General features: G+C 44.0%; 1 protein-coding gene across 1 annotated transcript in view; it reads right to left on the reverse strand.

Moving 5' to 3' along the window:
* Nucleotides 1-22848, reverse strand: part of POU6F1 (POU class 6 homeobox 1) — a 212480-nt gene that overhangs the window by 80015 nt on the left and 109617 nt on the right. Inside the window, exons 6-7 of the mRNA XM_077483683.1 lie at nucleotides 21677-21902; nucleotides 17515-17765 (exon numbers count right to left, since the gene is read on the reverse strand). Of these exons, the coding sequence (XP_077339809.1) occupies nucleotides 17515-17765; nucleotides 21677-21902 (477 nt within the window). The remainder of the gene's footprint in view (nucleotides 1-17514; nucleotides 17766-21676; nucleotides 21903-22848) is intronic.

Below are 22848 nucleotides of genomic sequence, written 5' to 3' on the forward strand. Positions count from 1 at the left end.
CCAAAGGAGAAGATCCAGAGGATGGATTGGGTGGTGACATCATTGCAGTCCAATTGGGAAGTTTCGATCAGGGAAGTCATGAGGGTACTCAGCCCTATGACATTTGCTTCCCGGCAGTCCCTTGGATGAGATTTCACCAGCTTCCTCTACAGAATCTCCTCTTTCTGTTGGAACAGCATCCAGAAAAATGCTGGACCTGCCTATTCACCTAACGACCAGGGTCAAGAGGCAGTGGCGGTCCCTACTGCAATTTCTCCCGGGGTCTTCATTGAGACAGGCCAAGGTGGCTGATATTCACAACCAATGTCAGTGCCCTCGGCTGGGGTGCTCACTTGGGCAACAACCTGGCTCAAACAGTCTGGTCTCCAGATGAAGCCAGGTTGGCCTCAAATCAGAGGGAGCTGCTGGCTCCACAGAGGGCATTGGAGGCTTTCCAAGCACTTCTGGGGGGACACCACCTCCAGGTTTGTACTGACAATGTGGCTGCAGTGGCATGCATAAACAAACGGGGGGGCACCTTTCCCTGCAGCGAATCACAGGGCGAGATCTTTACTTGGGCTGAACTTAACTTGGCTTGGCCTGGCCTGACCAGTGTCAGCCTGTCAGGGTTGGGCTCAGCCCTTCCTTCTCTGAGCTGGCCACTCAGCTATTGGCTAATTGCCAGCTCCTATATCTCCACAGTAACTAACCCGTTGATGATATCCTGCTCGTCAGTCCTGACTACTTAAGCCGTCCAGCCCAGATGAACTCTGCCTTCGCCTTGGTCACATCTCTAGAGACACTCTCCTGTGTTCCTGTTAAAGACTTGCTTGGCTGACATTCCTTCTGGCTCCAGATCCTGCTTGCTGTTCTACTACGCTCATCTTTGACGGTTCCTGAACTCTGTCTATGTTTTGACTATGTTTACCTTTTTTTTATTATTATTAAACAAGTGAGATTTAACTGTACTTCTGTCTCAGTCTGATTCATGGTTTCTGAAACAGCCATCCACTTGAAGGGGAAACAGAATTCCCTGGCGGATTTCTTAAGCCGCCATAAAGTGAAGCAGGATGAGTGGTCACTCAACTGGGAAGTGTTCGAGCAGATCACTGAAGTCTGGGGACTGCTGGACATAGACCTTTTTCACCACAGAGTGCAACTTCAGGGTGGCGCAGTTCTTCTCGCTGCGGCCTCCAGATCGGGCTGTGGGAATGGATGCCTTCTCAAACATGTGGAATTTCAGATTTTGCTATGCATTCCCCCCAGTTAGGCTCATTCCAGCAGTTCTGCAGAAGTTCTTAGCCGAGAGGACGGACCTGATTTTAATAACACCATTCTGGCCGAAGAGGCCATGGTTCTCCAGGCTGAGTCTGGCCTCAGTTCCCCCAATTCTTCTTCTGGAGAGGGAGGACCAAATCTCTCAGGAGCCAATCTTGCATCCACAGGTGGTGACCATCAAGCTGGCTGCATAGTTTCTGAGGAGCAGCTCTTAAGGGCGCAAGGGTTCTCGGAGAGAGTGATAACGACCTTAGTCAACTGCTTAGTCAACTGCGGCAAACCAGTAACTAGGGCCATCTATGCGAAAATCTGGAAGAGGCTCTTGGCCGTAAAAAACCCATAGATCATGTAAGGACTGCCAGGAGACTCTAAATGTCCCTCCGGTTTCCTGACCAGTAGTCTTCTTATCCCAGTATCAGGTGGAGGGATGGTTAAGATCCTGCAGCCAGAAATATGGGACCACAATAGAAAGTGCAAACAGGCCATATCAAGGAACAACAGACAAGCAACTCACAGTTATTAATGGGTGAAAGTCAGGAGCCAGGTAGAAGGAAGGGCAATCCAAAAACGGTCCCAGTCAGCAAACCAATGCAGCAGTCCTGGGCATACCAGGAGGGGGCATCGGGAACAGGCAGAGTCGGCAACTATCAGCATAATCCAAAGGGCTAGTCCAAGAGGCGAAGTCCGGAATAAGGAGAGGTCAGCAATCAACAATACAATAAGATAAACATTAACCAGCAGAAACTGAACCTATACTAGGGCAAAGACAGTAAGGTGAAGTGATTATTTATATGTCACTGGGTGGAGCCAGAATCCATAATCAAGGAGCAGGGAATAACAAGGGCTCTACTCAGATGGAAGTTCCCCAGTGGCTCAGTTAGTAGGGAACCGTCCCATGAACAACAGGTCCCAGGAGTGAATCCCAGACACAGCGTAACATATCCCAGCAGTCTTGGATTTTTTCCAAGCAGGGACAGATCTGGGTCTCTCCATGAGTACATTAAAGGTGCAAGCAGTGGCTTTCAGTGTCATCTTTCAAGTCTCCCTGCAGCAGAACCAATTTGTGGCAAAAATTTTCAGAGCCCTCTCCAAATCTACGTCGGCAAAGGTACAAATCTGTCCAGCCTGGGACTTATCATTGGTCCATGGGGCCCTTACGTGCAGTCCTTTTTGAGACCCTGGAGAAATCTGCAGTTAGGTGGCTAGTACTGAAAACTGTTTTTTGATAGCAATCACATCCGCAAGGAGGGTGAGAGTTGCAGGCAATCTCTATTCTAGAGCCTTTTTTGTTTGTTTTCGAGGACAGGGTTGTGCTTAAAACAGACCAAGAGTTTCTTCCAAAGGTATTCTCCCAATTTCACAGGACAAAAAATATTGTCCTTCCAACTTTTTGTCCCTCTCCAGCCAATGATGGGGAAAGGAGATTTAGTTTGTTAGAAGAAGCCTTCTGGCTTATCTTAAGGTTAACCAGGAGTTCAGGAAGTCGGATTCCTAGCTTGTTAATTTTGCAGATGCACGGAAGGGTTAAAGTACACCTACGTTTTCTATTGCTAGGTGGATCAGAATGGCAATTACAGAGATGTATAGACTATCAGGGATGCCAGATCCCCTAGTTAATGCACACTCAACCAGAGTTTTGTTGACTTTGTGGGCAGAGAGGGTTGGTGCCACTACAGAGAAGATTTGCAGATCGGCCACATAGACTAGTTGTTCCACTTTTGTAAAGCACTACGACCTGCACCTGTACTCAAGTAAGGAGCAGGCATTTGGGCGAAAGGTCCTCCAGGCAGTGGCCCCGTCCTAGCAGTGTAAGTTTCTTCCTAATCGTCTCAGTGGTTGTCCTGGAAGACGAGGGGAGAAAACCGGAGTTAGACTTACCGGTTACTAATTTTCTAGGAGTCTTCCAGGACAGCCTGACTTCCCACCCAGGTTCATTTTGTTTCAGAAAAGTTTGTGGTCTTGTTAGGCCTTGTGTTTTGTCCTTCAGTGCCTTCCGGTGGTTCTTAAGGCTACTGAAGGGGAGGCCTGGAGGACCGCCTTTTGAAGTTAGTGGTGAATGTGTTTCCTGTCCCGGAAGGAGGAGCCCCATGTCTCAGTGGCTGTCTCCAGGAAAATGAGTAACTGGTAAGTCTAACTCCTGTTTTTGTATCTATGTCTATGTCAACACAGGGTTAAATGGAAGGGTCATAAATGAAGGCAGTATTAAACCAAAAATGTAATGTATTGCAGCTTACCAACCAATAGTTATATAAGAGTTAATAGGAGTTAATTTTCTTTTTTTAGGCCTTTTTGCCTCTGTTTTCACCTGTGATCTGGCCAGTAATACACCTTCGGTATTAGTGTGCCTCCACTCTGGAATAAGGCGAAACAGAGACACCTTTAGACAATAGCATTATCAGTCTGGGAGGAAAGGTGTGTTAGATGTACTAGCAGATTTAGATACACTAAACAACTTGAAGCCAAACTCCAGCTCACATTGCAGTTATGCAAGCAATTATGGCAACAGTCTTTTCTTTTTGGGATAAAGGTTTTACGACTGCTACATTTGCAGGAGAGCTTGTTCTTTTGAAAAACCACAGAAGTACTGGCTGGATCACTAGATCCAGAAAACAAATGCAGCCATCACATTTAAGAATTGGTAAGCTGCAATATAATAAACAATTGCTTTTGGGTTTAATACTGCTTTTAAGCTTCACATTATCTGGACATACACAGAGAACTTTGGCATTGCTTATATATATCTTATAACACAAGTTGTTTTCTTTAACCACTTCAGCCTTGGAAGATTTGGCTGCTCAATGACCAGGCCATTTTTTGTGCTATGGCACTGTGTCGCTTTAACTGACAATTGTGCGGTCGTGCAACATTGTACCCAAACAAAATTGACGTCTTTTTTTTTTCAACAAATAGAGCTTTCTTTTGGTGGTATTTGATCATCTCTGTGGTTTTTATTTGTTGCGATATAAACAAAAAAAGAGCGACAATTTTGGAAAAAAAAAAAAACACAATATTTTGTACTTTTTGCTTTAATAAATACCTCCATTTAGTTTTTTTAAAAAAGCTATTTTTTTCCTCAGTTTAAGCCGATATGTATTCTTCTACATATGTTTGGCAATAAGCGTATATTGATTGGTTTGTGCAAAAGTTATAGCATCTACAAAATAGGGGAAAGCTGTATGGCATTTGTATTATAATCTTTATTTTTTTACTAGTAATGGCAGTGATCAGTGATTTTTTTTTATCAGGACTGCGGCATGGCGGACAAAGACGGACACTTTTGACACATTTTTGGGATCATTGGCATTTATACAGCGATCAGTGTATAAAAATGCACTGATTACTGTGTAAATGTCTCATAGTTTCATAGTTAGTAAGGTTGAATAAAGACACCAGTCCATCCAGTTCAACCTGAGTGTCTACAATTGTCCCTATACCTGTACATTTCACACTCACGTTGGCCCCTGCCCTCAAGGAGCCCATAATCCAAGGTCCCTATTCATATACTAGGGCCAATTTTGGACAGAAGCCAATTAACCTACCTGCATGTCTTTGGAGTGTGGGAGGAAACCGGAGTACCCGGAGGAAAACCACGCAGGCACAGGGAGAACATGCAAACTCCAGGCAGGTAGTGTCGTGGTTGGGATTTGAACCAGCGACCCTTCTTACTGCTAGGCGAGAGTGGCGGGGAAGGGGTTAACACTAGGGGGCAAACAAGGGGTTAACTGTGTTCCCTAGGGAGTGATTCTAACTGTGGGGGGAGGGGACTGACTGGGTGAGGAGAGCGATTCGTTGTTCCTACTTAGTACTTAGTATGAACAACAGATCACTCTCCTCACTCCTGACAGCACAGAGATCTGCCTGTTTACATTGACATATCTCCGTTCTGTCTGTGTGGAGCAATCACGGGTGCCCAGCGGTCATCGCGCCCGCAATGCACGTGCATTGGCTCCAACGTCACGCCGTGGGTGCGCGCCTCCGGCGTCACCCACGTATCCCCTAGTGGTCAAAAGGCGAACGGACATACAGTTACTTTGGTTCGCCCAGGGGAGCCAACCTGCCGCAGTACAACTGCGGCAGCTGGTCGGGAAATAGCACTGTTTTATTTATTGTTTTATCTATTAGTTGAGGGGCCCAGTAGTTTAAATAAATTATACACATCACTATTTGACCACTTTTCTGTCCCCACCACATTGCTCCTGCAGTTACTACCCAAAATCATACCTTCCGCACTCCTTCCCTACACATACTGCTTGCTTTCATACCCTCCGCATTCCTCTACTGCACATACTGCTCACCATCATACCCTCCACACTCCTCTCCTGCATTCACTGGCTACCATCATAACCTGCACACTCTTCTCCTGCACATACTGCTCACCATCATACCCTGCACACTCCTTCCCTGTACATACTGCATGGGGTAGCTTCTTTTTTATGCATGTAATGTTTTTCCACTGTTTCTTTACAGTGCAGGATTATTTTTCATGTAGTTAATGCCAGTAGTCCTTCTTTAGGGCATTTACCACAAGTAATCAAGACACCGAGCCTCATACTTGCTGTAAGGCTACAGTACTGGTCCGATAACAGGGTGAACTTTTCGTACCTTTCCACGCCGCTGGTACTTGTATGGATCCAGGCTTCTCCCATCACAGTGGGTATAACCCTCGGAGGGATCTTCAGGGTCTGGAATATACAGGAATGGACCGTAGCCCTGGACCTGTATAGCACCCAGTAGCTAATTGCACTTGAAGGTGAGCACCCAAGCAGGATCCAGCATGCAAAGGAACATTACTTGCCATCCCTAGCATAGGGTCTGGGTATAGTTCAAGGTTTTGCTGAAGTTACATTGATCTGGATGCACTGCTCCTATTGTTATGGTAGAGGGCAGTGGGGGGCTGATCTAAGAATTTGTAATAAATGAATCTAGCAAAGCACAGAAGAACTGCTCCATAAGGAAGAAACATTCCATTACCTAAGGACGTAGTAAAAATTGAGGACTTAGGAGTACGTCTATAGGGCAAGTCCAGCAAAGTTATTGCAACTGTCCAGTCACCTGAAGGTAGAAGCCAATACATATAAAATATATTGTATACAAAGTGTTGAAAGGTTGCTGGTATATTGCACAACTCAGTATAAGGTACTCAAAATGTCCCAAACAGGTTTTAACCACTTCAGCTCCGGAAGGTTTTACCCACTTCCTGACCAGACCATTTTTTGAGATACAGCACTGCGTTGCTTTAACTGACAATTGCATGGTCATGCGACACGGTACCCAAATAAAATTGATGTCCTTTGTTTCCCACAAATAGTTTCCTCTGTGGTTTTTATTTTTTGCGCTATAAACAAAAAAAAATGGCTGACAATTTTGAATAAAAAACAATATTTTTTACATTCTGCTATAAAACATTCCGAATAAAAAAATGTAAAAAAATCTAATTTCTTCATCAGTTTAGGCCAATATGTATTCTGCTACATATTTTTGGTAAAAAAATATTTATTTATTTATGTTTTACTAGAAATTGTGGCGATCAGCGTTTTTTTTAGCAGGACTGCGACATTGCGGTGGACAAATCGGTCACTTAGTGACACCAATACAGTGATCAATGCTAAAAAAAATCCACTGACACTGTATAAATGACACTGGCAGGGAAGGGGTTAACATCAGGGGCAAAGGGTTAAAGCAGTTCTAAAGGTTAATTTTTTATTTTCTAAATAGGTTCCTTTAAGCGAGTAGTGCATTGTTGGTTCACTTACCTTTTCCTTCAATTTCCCTTCTAAATGTTTTTTTTCTTTGTTTTCTTTGTCTGAATTTCTCTCTTCCTGTTCCTCCTCAGTAAGCTGTTCTGTAAGCTGTTCTGGCTGACTAAACACCGCTCGGATGATGGTGTGAAGTTTACTGAGGAGAAACAGGAAGTGAGAAATTCAGACAAAGAAAAAAACATTTAGAAGGGAAATCGAAGGAAAAGGTAAGTGAACCAACAGCTTAAAGGAACCTATTTAGAAAATAAAAAACAAAGCTTTACAACTCCTTTAAGTGTGTTCCCTGGGAGGTGCTTACTAACTGTGTGGGGGACGGATACACTGGAGGAATAGAGAGATCCGTGTTTCAGCTTAGCTGAAACACAAGATCTCTCTTTTGCTCCCTGACAGGTCAGCAGTCTGCCTTGTTTACATAGTCTATCTCTCCTCTGAACGATCGGCAAGTTGCTAATTGGCTCCTGCTGTGTCCAATCACAGCGGAAGCGGCGCGCCCCCCTACATCTCGTGCACAAAATCACGTACAGGTAAGCAATTTTGCGCAGCTGGGCCGCCCGTCGCAGTATATATGCGGTAGGTGGTGCGGAAGCGATTAATCTTTTCCATTAATTCTCCTCCCTAGTACGCACCAGATTGTATGTGCTTTCCAAATCTAAAAAGAGTAAACGTTAGCATTTTCAAATCTCTGACAGAATTCCATTACCATTGGGAGATTCTTGATCCAGCATGAGATGTGCACAGGCGGATGAAAACCTTGTTCAAGTTTTCTAAAATGTACTAGCAAACCACTTCCAGCTTAGGTTCAGCAAAAGGAAAGATTTGCCCAAATGGTGTTTCTGCTCCTGATAAGTTTAACTGGATAATCATATGGGCGAAGGAGGAGATGAAAAGTGTGTTGACCATCTTCTGATCAGAAACATGCAAAAAGTGACAGTCAAAATAAGGTGGTGGAATAAACTGATGATTTGGATTCAGGATGAAGACACACAAGCGTGGAAGTTTCCCTGGTAAAGGACAATATAGAAAAGAGAATATTACTTTTCCTGTGTTCCAATCTATGTGAGGAGTGTGTGCTTGAAGCCAGGGGATACAGAGAATACCAAGAAAATAGATGAAATGACTGTATATCCAGCTGGAGGAATTCTTGATGACCGTAGTTAGAGGATACAGAGAGCAGACCCAATTTGAGTCCTGTTCCATCTGCTACATACACAGTCATTCTTTGTTTTTCCAGCAACAAAGAAATGCTGTGTAGCTTAGCAAAATCAACACCTAAGAAGCAACCACAAGCTTCTGAATCAAAGATGGCTTGAACCTCGATAGTCTTTTTGAATACCTGCAGGGAAATGGGTAGAGAGACTATTTCTTGAGGTGCCACCAGAAAAGGGGAATACAAGTTACTCAACCTTACTGGCTAAAGCTGCATGTAATGACTTGTCTCTCCACAAAGAGACAAGCTGGGCTGCCAGCAACGGAGCTTTTCCTTCATGGAAAGTAGTGGATAAAGCAGTCCAATCTGCATGGGCTCAACCTTTGTACCAACACGCATACGGCTGAATTCAGGCAGGGTAATAAAAACTCAGATCCTGAGCAACATCCATGTTTCCCAGACGTTGGCAATCATTAACACAGTCTGCAGTCCAATGGTATGGACAGTTCAATCAGGTCTTTCAGAGAACTCAATATTCTTACTTTGGCCAATTCATCTTTGAGGTTCTGATAGTCCATGATGAAATTTGCATCACGGGCTATATCATTCCAGTTTGTGTCAGAGCTCCATTTAGGAAATTCAGAAACTTTACCTGCTGGGGCAGTTCAGAAATCAGATGGCATAGCGTGTCCAGTGAGGAAGAACCTCTTTCAGCCTCTGACGTGGCTGAGTGGCACTTACCTAGTCGAGAACAAGAGCACTTTTCCTTAGACCTCCTGCCAATATGCCCTGTAAATGGTGCACAGGTGCCTGCGATGTGCCCAGATGCAGCAGATGATATGGAGACTGCCTGAATACTGCTGAGGTGCTGGAAAGGTTCAAGTCAAATTTGTGTTGAATTCTGGTTTGTAGAATGGGCACAGGAGCATGCAGTGGCAGCAATCAGAATTGTATTGAGGACGAGCAAAAAGTCAGAAATAACTGGCAGAGGTACCAAGACAGTAGGCAGAAGGAAAATCAAGACGCACACCAAGGTCATCACTGGAAGATATGAGCATGGCCGATTCAGGAGGCAAACAAGGTCAAACACAGAATGGAAAAAGTCAGTTCATGAGAATTCATGACCACTATAAAATTCCCAAGGTTGTGCTGAGCTTTGAATAAGGCAATTGGTGCTAAGGCCAGTGGCCGACATGCATGCTGGTTCACGCTCACACACATGTGCATGTGTACGCACACGTGCAGATGCCCATGCAGCCGTGGCCCTAAGAGTTTGTTCATGGGCTGCAAGATGAGTAGGCACCAATTTTCGAGCACAGCCAGGAAGTCAAATTTCCTGACACATAAATAGATATGGGAGGGCTGTATAAGATAAAAATGAAAAGACTTTGGAAATTCCAAAGCACAAACAATGCAAAGGACAATGTCTATTTTAATTACTACATTTTTCTATCGATAAAAGGAAGATATGCAGTGCTCACATGAATTCCTGCAATCTACAGCATTGCTCACTTGAATCCAACAGCCTGCAACAATAGGATTTTTATATACAGTTTACCTGTAAAATCCTTTTCTTGAGAGTACATCACGGGACACAGGAGCTTCATTACATAGTGGGTTATATAGGCGCCTTCGGTGATTGGACACTGGCTAACCCCAATTAAGGAGAATTCCTCCCCTATATAACCCCTCCCATATGGGAGGCACCTCAGTTTTGTAGCAAAGCAATAAGAAACCACATAAAACCCAAGAAGGGCAGGAGCCTTGTGTCCCATGATGTACTCTCAAGAAAAGGATTTTTACAGGTAAGCTGTATATAAAAATCCTATTTTCTTGATCATACATCACGGGACACAGGAGCTTCATTACATAGTTGGATGTCCCAAAGCAATGCTCAGTTTGAGGGGAGGGAGGCACAGATCAGAATTATAGACCGCCATGGACCAGAGGATCTAAACTGCAGCCTGCAGTACACTGCGCCCAAAGGCGGTATCCTCTTGCCCTCTGTCATCCACCTGATAAAATCTGGTGAATGTGTGGACTGATGACCAAGTCACAGCCTTACAGATCTGAGCCAGAGAGGCCTGGTGATGCAATGCCCAAGAAGCACTTACATCCCTAGTTGAGTGCGCTTTCACTTGAAAAGGAGGAATCTTCCCCTTTACAACATAGGCCTGAAGAATAACTTGTCTAATCCATCTTGATAGAGTGGATTTTGATCCACTTCTTAGGGCCTTCTGGCAAAACAAAAAACAATCAGTCTTTCTTATCTGAGCAGTTGCTTGGAGATAGATACTGATTGCCCTTACCACATCTAGAGTGTGCAAAGACTCTTCTTCTGCGGACTGTGGATCTGGAAAAAAGGATGGTAGGATTACATCTTGATTCAAATGGAATCCTGAAACCACCTTAGGTAGAAAGGATCTATTAGGACGCATCACTACTCGGTCCTTATGAATAATTAGATAAGGTTCCTTGCTCGAGAGAGCTGCCAGCTCTGACACTCTTCTAGCTGAGGATATGGCTATCAAGAAAACAAATTTTTTAGTCAAAAGAACTAACGAAGCCTGATGCAATGGTTCAAATGGTTGTCCCTGCAATACCGAGAGAACCAAATTTAGATCCCATGGGCATACCGGAGGTTTGACTGGAGGCCTTAACCGCATGGCCCCTTTAATGAAAGCCCGCACAAGAGAATGTGATGCAAGTGGCTTCTGGAAAAACACTGACAAGGCTGAAATCTGCACCTTGATAGTGCTTACGGCCAAATGTATTTCTAGGCCTGACTGGAGGAAAGCCAAGATCCTGCTAACGACATACTTTCTAGGATGCCATCCCCTGGGTTCACACCAGGAAACATATGCCTTCCAGATTTTGTAGTAAATAAGCCCGGAGACTGGCTTTCTGCCACTGACCAGAGTAGAAAGGACTGGCTCAGAGAGTCCATGGTCTTTCAGAATGTGGGTCTCAGCAGCACAACCGTTAAATTCAGACTGTGTAAAGCAGGATCTTAGATTGGACCCTGCGAGAGCAGATCTGAGAGGATCTGATCAGATCTGAGAGGAAGGATCCAAGGCCTGCCTACTGCCAACTTCATGATCTCTGCATACCAAGGTCGCCTGGGCCAAGCCGGGGCTACCAATAGAACCGACTGTTTCCCTCTTGACTCTTTCCAGGAACCGTGACAGAAGCGGGTATGGTGGGAAGGCATAAATTAGATTGTACCAATCCCAGGGAATTGTCAGAGCATCTGACCCCTGAGCAAATACATCTCTTGTCCTTGACACAAACTTGTCCAGCTTCCTGTTGAATCTGGACGCAAACAGATCTACGTCTGGAGTGCCCCATTTGTGACATATGGTCTGAAATATGTCGGGGTGTAGAGCCCATTCTCCTGGGCATAACTGTTGGCGGCTTAGAAAGTCTGCTTGCCAATTTTCCACTCCTGGGATGAAGACTGCAGAAAGGCATGGAACATGCCTCTCTGCCCAAGCAAGTATGCGATTCACCTCTCTTTGTGCAACCAGACTCCTGGTGCCACCCTGGTGATTGATATAAGCCACAGCTGTGGCATTGTCGGACTGTATTCAAACAGGGAGACCCTGTAGTCTGTAGGACCAGTTCATGAGGGCCATATAAACTGCCTGAATTTCCAGAATATTTATGGGCAGTAGTTTTTTGGTCGCAGACCATTTCCCTTGCGTGCATACTTCTTACAACTCTGCTCCCCAGCCTGTCAGGCTGGCATCTGTAGTTACAATCTTCCATGGAAGGGGAAGAAAAGTTTTGCCTTTCAGCAGATTCTTGGTATGTAACCACCAAACGAGACTCCTGCGTGTTCCTGGGGATAGATACATAGGAAGGTCCAAGGCCTAGGGCTTATTGTTCCAAGCCTCAAGAATGCATCGTTGCAAAGGCCTTGAGTGAAACTGGGCGAATGGAACGGCTTCGAAGGAGGCGACCATTTTCCCTAACAGTCTCATACACACCCGAATGGGAGAAGTCCTTCTGCCCAGTATTAGGCGCACCAGAGCCCCTATAGCCATGGCCTTTGGCCTTGGTAGAAACACCCTGCCCTGAGCGGTGTCGATGACCATGCCCAGATACTCCAACCTGGTAGCAGGCTGCAGGGACGACTTTTCTAGGTTTAAAATCCAACCTATGTGTTTCAGGTGTTCTAATGTTTTGATAACACTGTGGTTCAAGAGTGCTACTGTTTGCTCTATAAGTAGCAAATCGTCTAGATAAGCTATCAGGGTTATACCCTGAGCTCTTAGGTTTGCCAAGAGAGGGTCTAGAATCTTTGTGAAGACTCGAGGGCCTGTAGTGAGACCAAAAGGCAGGGCCACAAATTGAAAATGGCACTGATCTACCACGAACCTTAGATACTTTTGGTGCGCAGGAAATATTGGTACACATGAAGATATGCATCCTTGATATCTATTGACGCCATAAACTCCCCCCCCACAGGGAAGAGACCACAGAGCGTATTGACTGCATTCGGAAAGACCGAATGTGCAAAAACTGGTTCAAATCCTTTAGATCCAGGATAGGTCTGACATCTCCATTTGGCTTTGGAACGGTGAAGAGATTTGAGTAAAAGTCTGAGCCCTGTTCTTTTGGGTCTACTTACACTATCACCCCCTGGGATAGTAAGCGATCTAAGGCCAGAAGTAGCGGTCTTTGCTTTACTGGATCCTTGACCTTAAGAAGCGAGATGGAGGAATCTCCTGGAACTCTAGTTTGTAGCCCAGAGATATTGAGGAGGTTACCCACTTGTCCCGAATCTCTTCCCGCCAGGCTTCTGCAAACTGCAGGAGCCTTCCCCCCACTCGGCCGAGTGGGGGAACCCCTTCACAAGGAAGCTTTTGGGCTCTGCTTGGCAGGCTTTCGCCCCCAAGTCTTTTTCTGCCCCTGGGCGTGACCCTGGGCCTTTCCTCTAGAGGGAGGTTGGGAAGGCTGTCGCCACTGCTTAGAGCTTGATGCTCCGGGAGAAAGAGAACGCCTAAATGATGGACGTTTGTTCTTTTTGATTGGCAGGAGAGTACATTTACCCCCTGTAATCTTTTGGACGAATTTATCCAATTCCTCCCCAAATAAGTGTTCCCCTTTAAACGGGAACCCAGTCAAATATCTTTTACATGACAGCTCAGCTGCCCAATTCTTGAGCCACAGGAGAGACAAACGAGATGCTTGTTAAACAGAATCCAAAACCGCATCAATCATAAAACACAGAATTTGAGGAATTTCTGCATAATTCTCCACTTCCTCACTGGGAAGAAGGCCAAGCATCTGCTTAACCTGTTCCTTGAGGAACTGACACAACTCCACAGTTGCGACTGTAGGTTGCACTACAGCGCCAGCCATGGAAAAGGAGGCTTTCAATAACGTTTTCTGCTTCTTATCAGTTGGATCCTTAAATACCTGAGCATTATCCAAAGGACAGGTCAGGTTTTTATTCACACAAGAAACAGCCGCATCGACAGATGGGACCCCCCATTTTTTGGTGAAACTTTCCTCCAGAGGATAAAGCATAGAAAACCTTTTAGGAGGAGCAAACAGTTTATCGGGATGTCCCCAATCCCCATACAACAATTTATCCATTAAGGGATGAATTGGAAAGGAAAAGGCCGTCTGTGGGATTTTCCTGACCCCCAGGGAAGAAACAGAGGATGTAGCGGCCTCAGCAGTGGGCATTCTGAAAGTGGTACGCACCAATTCAGTGTAATATTGAACTTGCTCTCTAAGTGCCTGGGAGGAGGGGACTCTCTCCTCTTCCTCTGATTCATCCGACTGCTCTTGATCCCTATCCCATGACAGGGATCTCTCCTCATTGTCAGAGGTGTCACCTGAAAGAGGAATTTCAGCAGAGGGAGGGGATCTACCCCTTTTTCTGCTATTTTTCAGGGAAACTGAAATAAAATCCATAATTCTCCCTTCAAAACCCTCCAATGTAGCCTTAAGGGAGTCTTCAGTGACATACGCTGGGGCTGAAACATTAGGAGAGGCTGCAAAACCTGACAGGGGCACTGACTCATCCTGTGAGGCTGGCTCCAGTCTTGCAGGGGGGGATGGTAATCTACAGCCATCTTTAGGACCCCTAGAGCTAGGTGGTGATTTACCAGTGCCCTTGTTACCTCCCCCTGATACCCTCTTACGAGAAGACATAGTCCTAAGCTGCAAAGCAGAGGTACTAGTACAAAAGTGCAATCACTGTTGTGCTACAAGTCTCACAATAAAGATATATGCTTAAACTGCACAACCTGATGCTGAGTAGGTGTCTTAGGTTTGCCTGGATCCAACACCCCTTAGGATGCTTACTACCCACAGCTCTGTGTCCTCCACTTACAGCTCCCTGGTGTTCTGGGCTTTTAAAATTGCCGCTTTAGCGCCTGTGCAGTAATCGCCCCCCTTCTTCATTTAATATGGGAGCGCGCCCAGTGCGCACGAGGACTGCCGGCGTCCGAAGGGGGGAAGAGGACCACCTACAGAGCCGCGTGGGACCCCCAGACTACGTGGAACCTCTTTTTTACCTGTATTATGGCAGTCTGCAGCGGAGGATGTGAGCCATCCGAAGACTGGCTTCACTGAGCGTGTATACTTGGAAAGGCATGCAAGTATGCATCAGGCTGCTCTTACTCCCTCTAGTGGCGGAAACCAGATAAGACATTCTACTACTCACATGAAGAAATCCATAATATATGATTTATATAGGATTAACTTCTCTTACCTGTCCCCGCCGCAGGAACTGCTGAAACAGACAGATTCCAGCCTTCACCCATCACGGCGGGCAGAGTTGTGCCAACCTTCAGGATTTTTTGGGTTCCTGCTCAGAGGAACCTCTTACCTGGACCTTGTAAAAGATTCTGCCAGAAACTTTCATGCCACTATTTAAATAGTACATCAAGTCTGGTTTTTCCAGAGCCCAGTCTTCCAAAGGAGAGGACTTACAGGCAAAACTTAGTTTCTTCGGATGACGAGGCCCGGGTACCATATCATCTTGGGAGTCAAATATCGGACAGAGATATGGATCCGGTTATCATAGCCCTTAGACCCCCGCAGGGACCTGCATAGAGCTTTCTTCATAGCACATGTTTTACGTGACCAACCACCTTAGACACTGGCGAAGAAACTGAGGTGCCTCCCATATGGGAGGGGTTATATAGGGGAGGAATTGGGGTTAGCCAGTGTCCAATCACCGAAGGTGCCTATATACCCCACTATGTAATGAAGCTCCTGTGTCCCCTGATGTATGATCAAGAAACATGGTTAAAGGATGAATATATGGTATGAGCTGTTTAATAGTCATAGAGATTGCTTAGAATGTAATAAGGAAAATATATGATTTATCACTCGCATATCACTATATAGCTTTCTTATCAGAAGCAATGCTCCAGCCTGTAGGATCACTTACCCCTAACCTAGTACCAACAATGAAATTACCGGACAAATGACCATCTGTTTTTTTGCATGCTAATCTCTATATTGAAACAACAGAATAAAAATTCGGAAGTGATGTAATGTATTGTATTGTATTGTAGTTAGTTTCAGATGAAAACTGTATTGATTAAACGGAGATTCTTTGTGTTTGTCCCTTTGAAAATTTCAGACAAAAGCTGTGTACTAACGATCAAATTATCATACGATCACTTCAAAAGCGGTCTTTTTTGTACGATTTTCTGATCATGTGCACGGGCCTTAAGGGTACCCAGGGTTGCCAACCACCTATAAATTTATGGACTGCTTGTAAAAATCAGGCGATTTTCAAACTGTCCTTAAAATGTCCATTATGGGCATTGGCTGCCTGTAAAAAAATATGGCTTGGGCCGGCTTTGGGACTGCTCTCTCATGTCACGTCAGTAAAAAATGTTGTGGGAGGTTTGCAACCCATACACATGAGATTAGTGTCTCCCAATGAACTGATCAAGTGAGTGATCAATTAACCAGATATATAGATATACGGTGACAATGTGTCTCTGTCCCGCAAATCACCGTACTTGTATGATGGCTCCTTTAAGAGCCATAGCAGGCGCATGTCAGCTGCACGGTGGGGGAACTGATGCACATGGCTGGCCTATCCGCGATTGCAGGCACAAGAGCCAAAACAGGGATTTGTGTATGTAAACACACAAATCCTCCTTCTGACAGGAGAAAAGAGACAGATCTGCTGTCCGTAGTAATTGCGAACAGCGTTATGTCTCCTCTCGCATTCAGTCCCACCCCCCACAGTTAGAAACACTCCCTAGGGAAAACATTTAACCCCTTGATCGCCCTCTAGTGTAAACTCCTTCCCTACCAGTGACATTTATACAGTAATCAGTGCATTTTTATAGCACTGATCGCTGTATAAATGTCAATGGTCCCAAAAAAGTGTCCGATCTGTCTGACGCAATGTTGCAGTCCCACTAAAAATCGCAGATCACTGCCATTACTAGTAAAAAAAAATAATAAAAATGCCCTAAAAATGCCATTAATCTATCCCCTATTTTGCAGACACTATAACTTTTTGCGCAAGCCAATCAATATACGCTTATTGTTTTTACTAAAAATATGTAGAAGAATATACTGGTATATTGGCCTAAATTGATGAAGAAATTTGTTTTTAAAAAAAAAATTGGGTGATAGTCATTATAGCAAAAAGTGATAAATGTTTTTTTAAAGGGTTAAAACCGCCTGCAAAGCGCCGCTGCAGCCGCGCTGCCCCATTGATTTCAATGGGTAGGAGCGGTTTAGGAGCGGTGAATACACCGCTCCTAAACCGCTCCTACCCATTGAAATCAATGGGGCAGCGCGGCTGCAGCGGCGCTTTGCAGGCGGTTTTAACCCTTTTTTGGCTGCTAGCGGGGGTTAAAACTGCCCCGCTAGCGGCCGCATACCGCCGCAAAAATGACGGTAAAGCGCCGCTAAAAATAGCGACGCTTTACCGCCGACGCCCGCACCGCCCCAGTGTGAAAGGGGCCTTACAGAGGTGCAGAGAGGAGGAGTTTTAAGAGGAACCACAGCTTACAGGTACCATGGGATATGTAATCTTAGAAATTAAAGGCAAACAGCAGAGGAGACGCTGAAAAGTATGTGAGGAATCCAAAAAGTTGTGGAAGGAGCTGGACAGCAGACAATACAGCGCTCATAACATGAAAGATTTTTCAAGTAAACTTATATGGGACTGGCTAATATAACACCTGCTACTACAATGCTGATGTTGTAAAATTAAAATATATGCTGTGACCATAGAATTACATTAGTGATAGGGTAAGACTCGTAAGTGACTATGTGTGTTAAATACCACAAACAAATATGATGCTGCCATTTCTTTGTACTTTGCAGTACAAAGAACGAACAATCTGAACTTACAATGGCTGGGTTGAAGGTAAAGCTTGCTGGCTGAACAGTGAGCTGTGGCTGAGGTTCTGCTTTTGATACTGTATTTGACAGCAGGGCTGTTGGAGTCTGTAGAGCTGGTGAAGCCTGCAGAGCAGTCTGTGGCTGGACAGCTGCTTGAAGGGCAGCTTGAGCCTGAACGGCTGGCTGTGCCTGGTAAACTGCTTGAATGGCTTGTGCTGCCTGCACAGGAGTCTGTAGGGCAGTGTTCAAAACCGAAGCTGCTGTAACAGACGAGAAAAGATAGTATGAAGCAAGGGAACAAAAATTGCACTGAGAAATACAGTTCCATATTCAACGACAGTCAGGTAAGGTCCATTATATAAAATCTGTCAGAGAAACATCATCATTATTATTCTGAATTTATTTAGAACCAACAGTTTGCGCAGTACATTTGTGTATTCTGGGAACTATATTTGGGCAAGGCCTCTTGCACACTACTTCCTAGCAACTCAGCATTTTTAGGCATAGCCTTTTTTTTATTTTTATTTTTTATTTTTTTATTTTTTAACTGATCTAAATGCAGCCCATTGTTTTCAATGTGCCTGTACACACAGGTGTGTAAACATGCGCTATGTATAGTTGACTAAAGACATATACAGAAATCTGCATTGCTAGACAGTATGTTTAGGATAGAATTGCATTCCCGGGAGCTAGAACCAGTGCACGTGCAAATACACACAAAATAAAACAAAATAAATTTTGTCCAGGAAAACTGATGCTCAAACATCAGTACCGTGTGCAAATACCCTTATTCTTGTAATAGCATAGTTCAGTACAATAATTTATTTTTTATTTTACATATCTTTATTTAGAATTTTCTCCACCTGTACATGCAGACTAAGGGTCCCAGTAAAAAGGTAACTTTTTTTTCTATTATGTTAAAGATTAGTCTACCTAAACATAATACAAGTGGAGCATGAAAAAGTAAGACACCCCCTGGTCTATTATCTTTTTTTTTTAATATTTTATTTAATTTTAGATAAATAACAAACAACAGGAAAATCTATAAACATATACAGTGAATATAAAAAGTCTACACCCCTGTTAAAATGTCAGGTTTCTGTGATGTAAACAATGTGGCAAAGATAAAAAAATTCATTTTTTTTCCACCTTTAATATGACCTATAAACTGTACAACTCGATAGAAATACAAACTGAAATCTTTTAGGGGGAAGTAAAAATACAAAATTAAAATAATGCGCTTGCACAAGTGTGCACACCCTCTTATAACTGGGGATGTAGCTGTATTCAGAATTAAGCAATCACATTAAAAATCATGTTAAATAGGAGTCAGTACACACCTGCCAACATTTAAAGTGCCTCTGATTAACCCCAAATAAAGTTCAGCTGTTTTAGTAGGTCTTTCCTGACATTTTTTTAAGTTGCATCCTACAGCAAAAGCCATGGTCCGCAGAGAGAGGGATCTCGTTGTTAAAAGGTGTCAGTCAGAAGGGTACAAAAGAATTTCCAAGGCATTAGATATACCATGCAACACAGTGAAGACAGTCCTCATGAAGTGGAGACAATATGGCACAACAGCGACATTACCAAGAACTGGACGTCCCTCCAAAATTTATGAAAAAAATAGAAGAAAACTGGTCAGGGAGGCTGCCAAGCGGCAAGTACTGGCTGTGTGGTACATGTGACAACAAACTCCTGTATTCTTCATATGTCTGGGCTGTGGGGTCGTTTGGCAAGACGGAAGCTTTTTCTTATGAAAAAAAACATCCAAACCCAGCTAAAAACACATCTGAAATCTCCCAAAAGCATTTGGGAAAATGAGTTATGGTCTGAAGAAACAAAGATTGAACTTTTTGACCATAATTCCAAAAGATATGTTTGGTGCAAAAACAACACTGCACATCACCAAACGAATACCATTCTCCCACAGTAAAGCATGGTGGTGGCAGCATCATGCTTTGGAGCTGTTTTTCTTCAACTGGAACAGGGGCCTTAGTCAAGGTAGAGAGAATTATCAACAGTTCCAAATATCAGTCAATATTGGCACAAAACCTTCAGGCTTTTGCTAGAAAGCTGAACATGAAGAGGAACTTCATCTTTCAGTACGACAACTACCCAAAGCATATATCCAAATCAACAAAGGAATGGCTTCACCAGAAGAAGACAAAAGTTTTGGAATGGCCCAGCCAGAGTCCAGACCTGAATCCAATTGAAAATCTATGGGTGATCTGGAGGGGGCTGTGCACAGGAGATGCCCTTGCAATCTGACAGATTTGGAGTGTTTATTTATTTTTACTTCCCTCCATCTAAAAGATTTCAGTTTGTTGTTCAACTGAGTTGTACAGTTTATAGGTCTGATTAAAGGTGGAACAATTTCTGAAATGATTTATCTTTGTCTCATTTTTTTATATCACAGAAACCTGACATTTTAACAGGAGTGTGTAGACTTTTTATAGCCACTCTAGATATATATCTATACAGATATATAACAAATCATGGCAAGTACAAAAAGGAGATATTGTGTGTGGCAACACAATTAGTAGTGATGGTTAGGTTATGGTTCATACAAAATATAAATTTGTAACAAAGTATTTAGTATTTGTAACAAGAGTATTCTGTAGCTTAAGCCCTGGTTCACACTACTGCAATTTGTTATGTGATTTGACAGTTCAAAATCACATGACAAATCGCGCCCCATTGCTGGCAATAGAAACGTTCAAATTGACGACTCAAGTTGCAGCGACTTTGAAAAAAGGTTCCTGCACTACTGTTTTGCAATTTCATTGCGACTTGCATTTACTTCTGTTAAATGAAGTCACAACGAAATCGGAGGTCCAAATCACACTGATATGCAGCTTTGAAATCTCCCTGAAGTAGCATGATTTCAAGTCCGCACTAGTGTGAACCAGGGCTTAGGGCCCATTTATACTTTGCCATCAAGGCATGTTGTGGTAATGGGCACATTAATGCATACATTACCACAAAACATATGATTGCACATTACCGTTACAGTGCCATACATTTTGAATAGTAACCCAATGCACTAAAGCAATAAAGCTCTGCAGACATACATTGCAGTGTACCACAATGCACAGTAGCACACCACCATCTGCTGTGAGCTCTGCGTCAGAAAAAATGCAGCATGTCCATTATTTTGTCATGGTACATTGTCAGCCTATTTTTTTTTCCTTAATGGGCTGCCTTAAAGTGGTTGTAAAGCCTAAACATGTTTTACCTTAATGCATTTCTTCCCCTTATACTTACCTGAGCATGATCTCGATCCTGCGCTATGCCTGTCTGTTGCGGCTCTCGCCTCTTCTACCCGCTCTCAAAGGCTTTGCTTAGAGCCCTGGAACCATTGCCTCCTGCTGCTGTCAGTCAAATCTTGTGACGAGGGAGTGGAGGCAGAGCCTTGCCTCGCTATTTGTGTCTTTAGATGCCGAAAATGCAGCTCAGGATTGAGATTCTCCTAAGGACACGAAGGCTAGGTTCATATGTGTTCCCGCACCCGCATGCAGCTGCATACAAAACACAGTACTTTTAAAAAAACACACTGAAAAATGTGGTTCGGTTTCCTGCATGTGAAAACGCATGGTGCCAAAGTAGTTTAAAACAAGTAAACATGATTTACTTTCCTATCTGTTTACTAATGCTAGCTGCATAATGGTTGAAAATAATCAATGTTGATTGGGAGAGTGACGTTCCACTTTAAAGTCTTTTCAATTTTACATTGAAGAAAATTATTCTGAAATTGTCAATTTTTAGATGCAGTATTTCACAGATTGGTGAACCTCTGCCCATGTTTACTTCTGAGACTCTAATGCCTCGTACATGTGATATGATTGTTGGCCAACCGAGCATCTGATTTTTGTTAAAAGGGCACGTGCCAGGATCTGTCTTGCATACTAACATGGCCCAACTTCTTTGAGACATGTTGCTGCCATCAATTTTAAAATTACCATATTTTTTTTATTAAAATGGTACATTTTCTCAGTTTAAACATTTCATATTTTCTATTGTGAATAAAAAAAATAGTTTGAGATTTGGAAATCATTGCATTCTGTTTATATGTCGATTTTACACAGCGTCCAAACTTTTTTGGAATTGGGGTTGTATTTATGGCTATTTATCAAAATAAATTGTTATAAAGTTAGCAAATACTCCTTCCTACCTTGTAGGTTAGTTAAAGGCAATTTGAAGAGTCCTCCAGCAGAGGGCGCAGCTGCTAATCCAGGAAGAGTAGCTAGTGTAGCAGTGGGAAAATTCCATACAGCCAGTCCCTGCTGGCCAGCCACTTGTCCAGGAATACTGATGGGGATCAAAACAGGTTGAGTAACTGCTCCTGTTGGAGTCATGACTCCTGTGACAAGTGTAGCTAGATTTTCCTGAGTCAAGACCTGCAAAAAAAAACTACATGTTGTAATGAATGAATGAATGAAAATATTTGTAAAGCACACAACGCGAACTGAATGGCCTCAAGGCGCTGTGAAGAGCTTAGTTGTCATCAACTAGAAGACTGCTACATTTAATACTTTACAAACACAATCTATCTAGTTCAGTGAAAGAACAATACTTTCCTGACAGACTCCATGGCAGCCTACGTATGGGTTAACCCCGCCTCTCCTACCTCATAGGACCCCACTCCCATAAATCTTTGCTTCTAGTCAGAGACCACGTTCCTTTTTTGTCCTCATCCTAGGACCAAGGTTTTACCTTATGAAGTTGGATCCAGGCCGGCTGGTTTGTGCACGAATTTCAGGATGGCGGTTCTTTCTGGAGCCCAATTCCCCAGCTATTAGCAGGGTGGGCACGGGCGATTTGATGCGATGCCATGAAGAGCTTACTAACCAGCCATTGGCTGGCAAGCGGCAATTTGGCCAAACGTCCTTGCTATTAGCGGGAGGCCCCCCCCATTTATGATGCCCCGGGTGCACTATGAGTACTTCAAGCTCCCAGTACCAGGTCAGATCAGGTGTTGTGCGGGACTGGTAATGTATACACATTTTATCTATGGCAGCAGTTTTTGTGTGTTTGTACCGTTTTTATGTCTGTGGTCTTCCTGGTTATGGCACCGGGACGCTCCTGCGTTCCATCTCGCTGCTTCCTGCTTCGATCTGCGCAGCTGGCGAGTATCAATTGAGATCGAGGCTTGGTTTGCGCAGGCGCGGTCGGGGCAAGATGGCGGCGGCCGCGCATGCGCACGGGCGTTGTACGGTGGCGTCAGTCTCGGCGCAAGTACGCTGTGGGCGCGATGACGTCCTCACTCGGAGGCAGATTCAAATAGCTGTCAGAGACAACTATTTGATTGGGATGCTTTTGAGCTCAGGCTGTGATCCCGGTGTC

Source organism: Lithobates pipiens, unplaced genomic scaffold (assembly GCF_037356315.1).
Source record: "Lithobates pipiens isolate NorthernLeopardFrog02 unplaced genomic scaffold, aLitPip1_a1.2 Scaffold_16, whole genome shotgun sequence".
Lineage (NCBI taxonomy): Eukaryota > Metazoa > Chordata > Amphibia > Anura > Ranidae > Lithobates > Lithobates pipiens.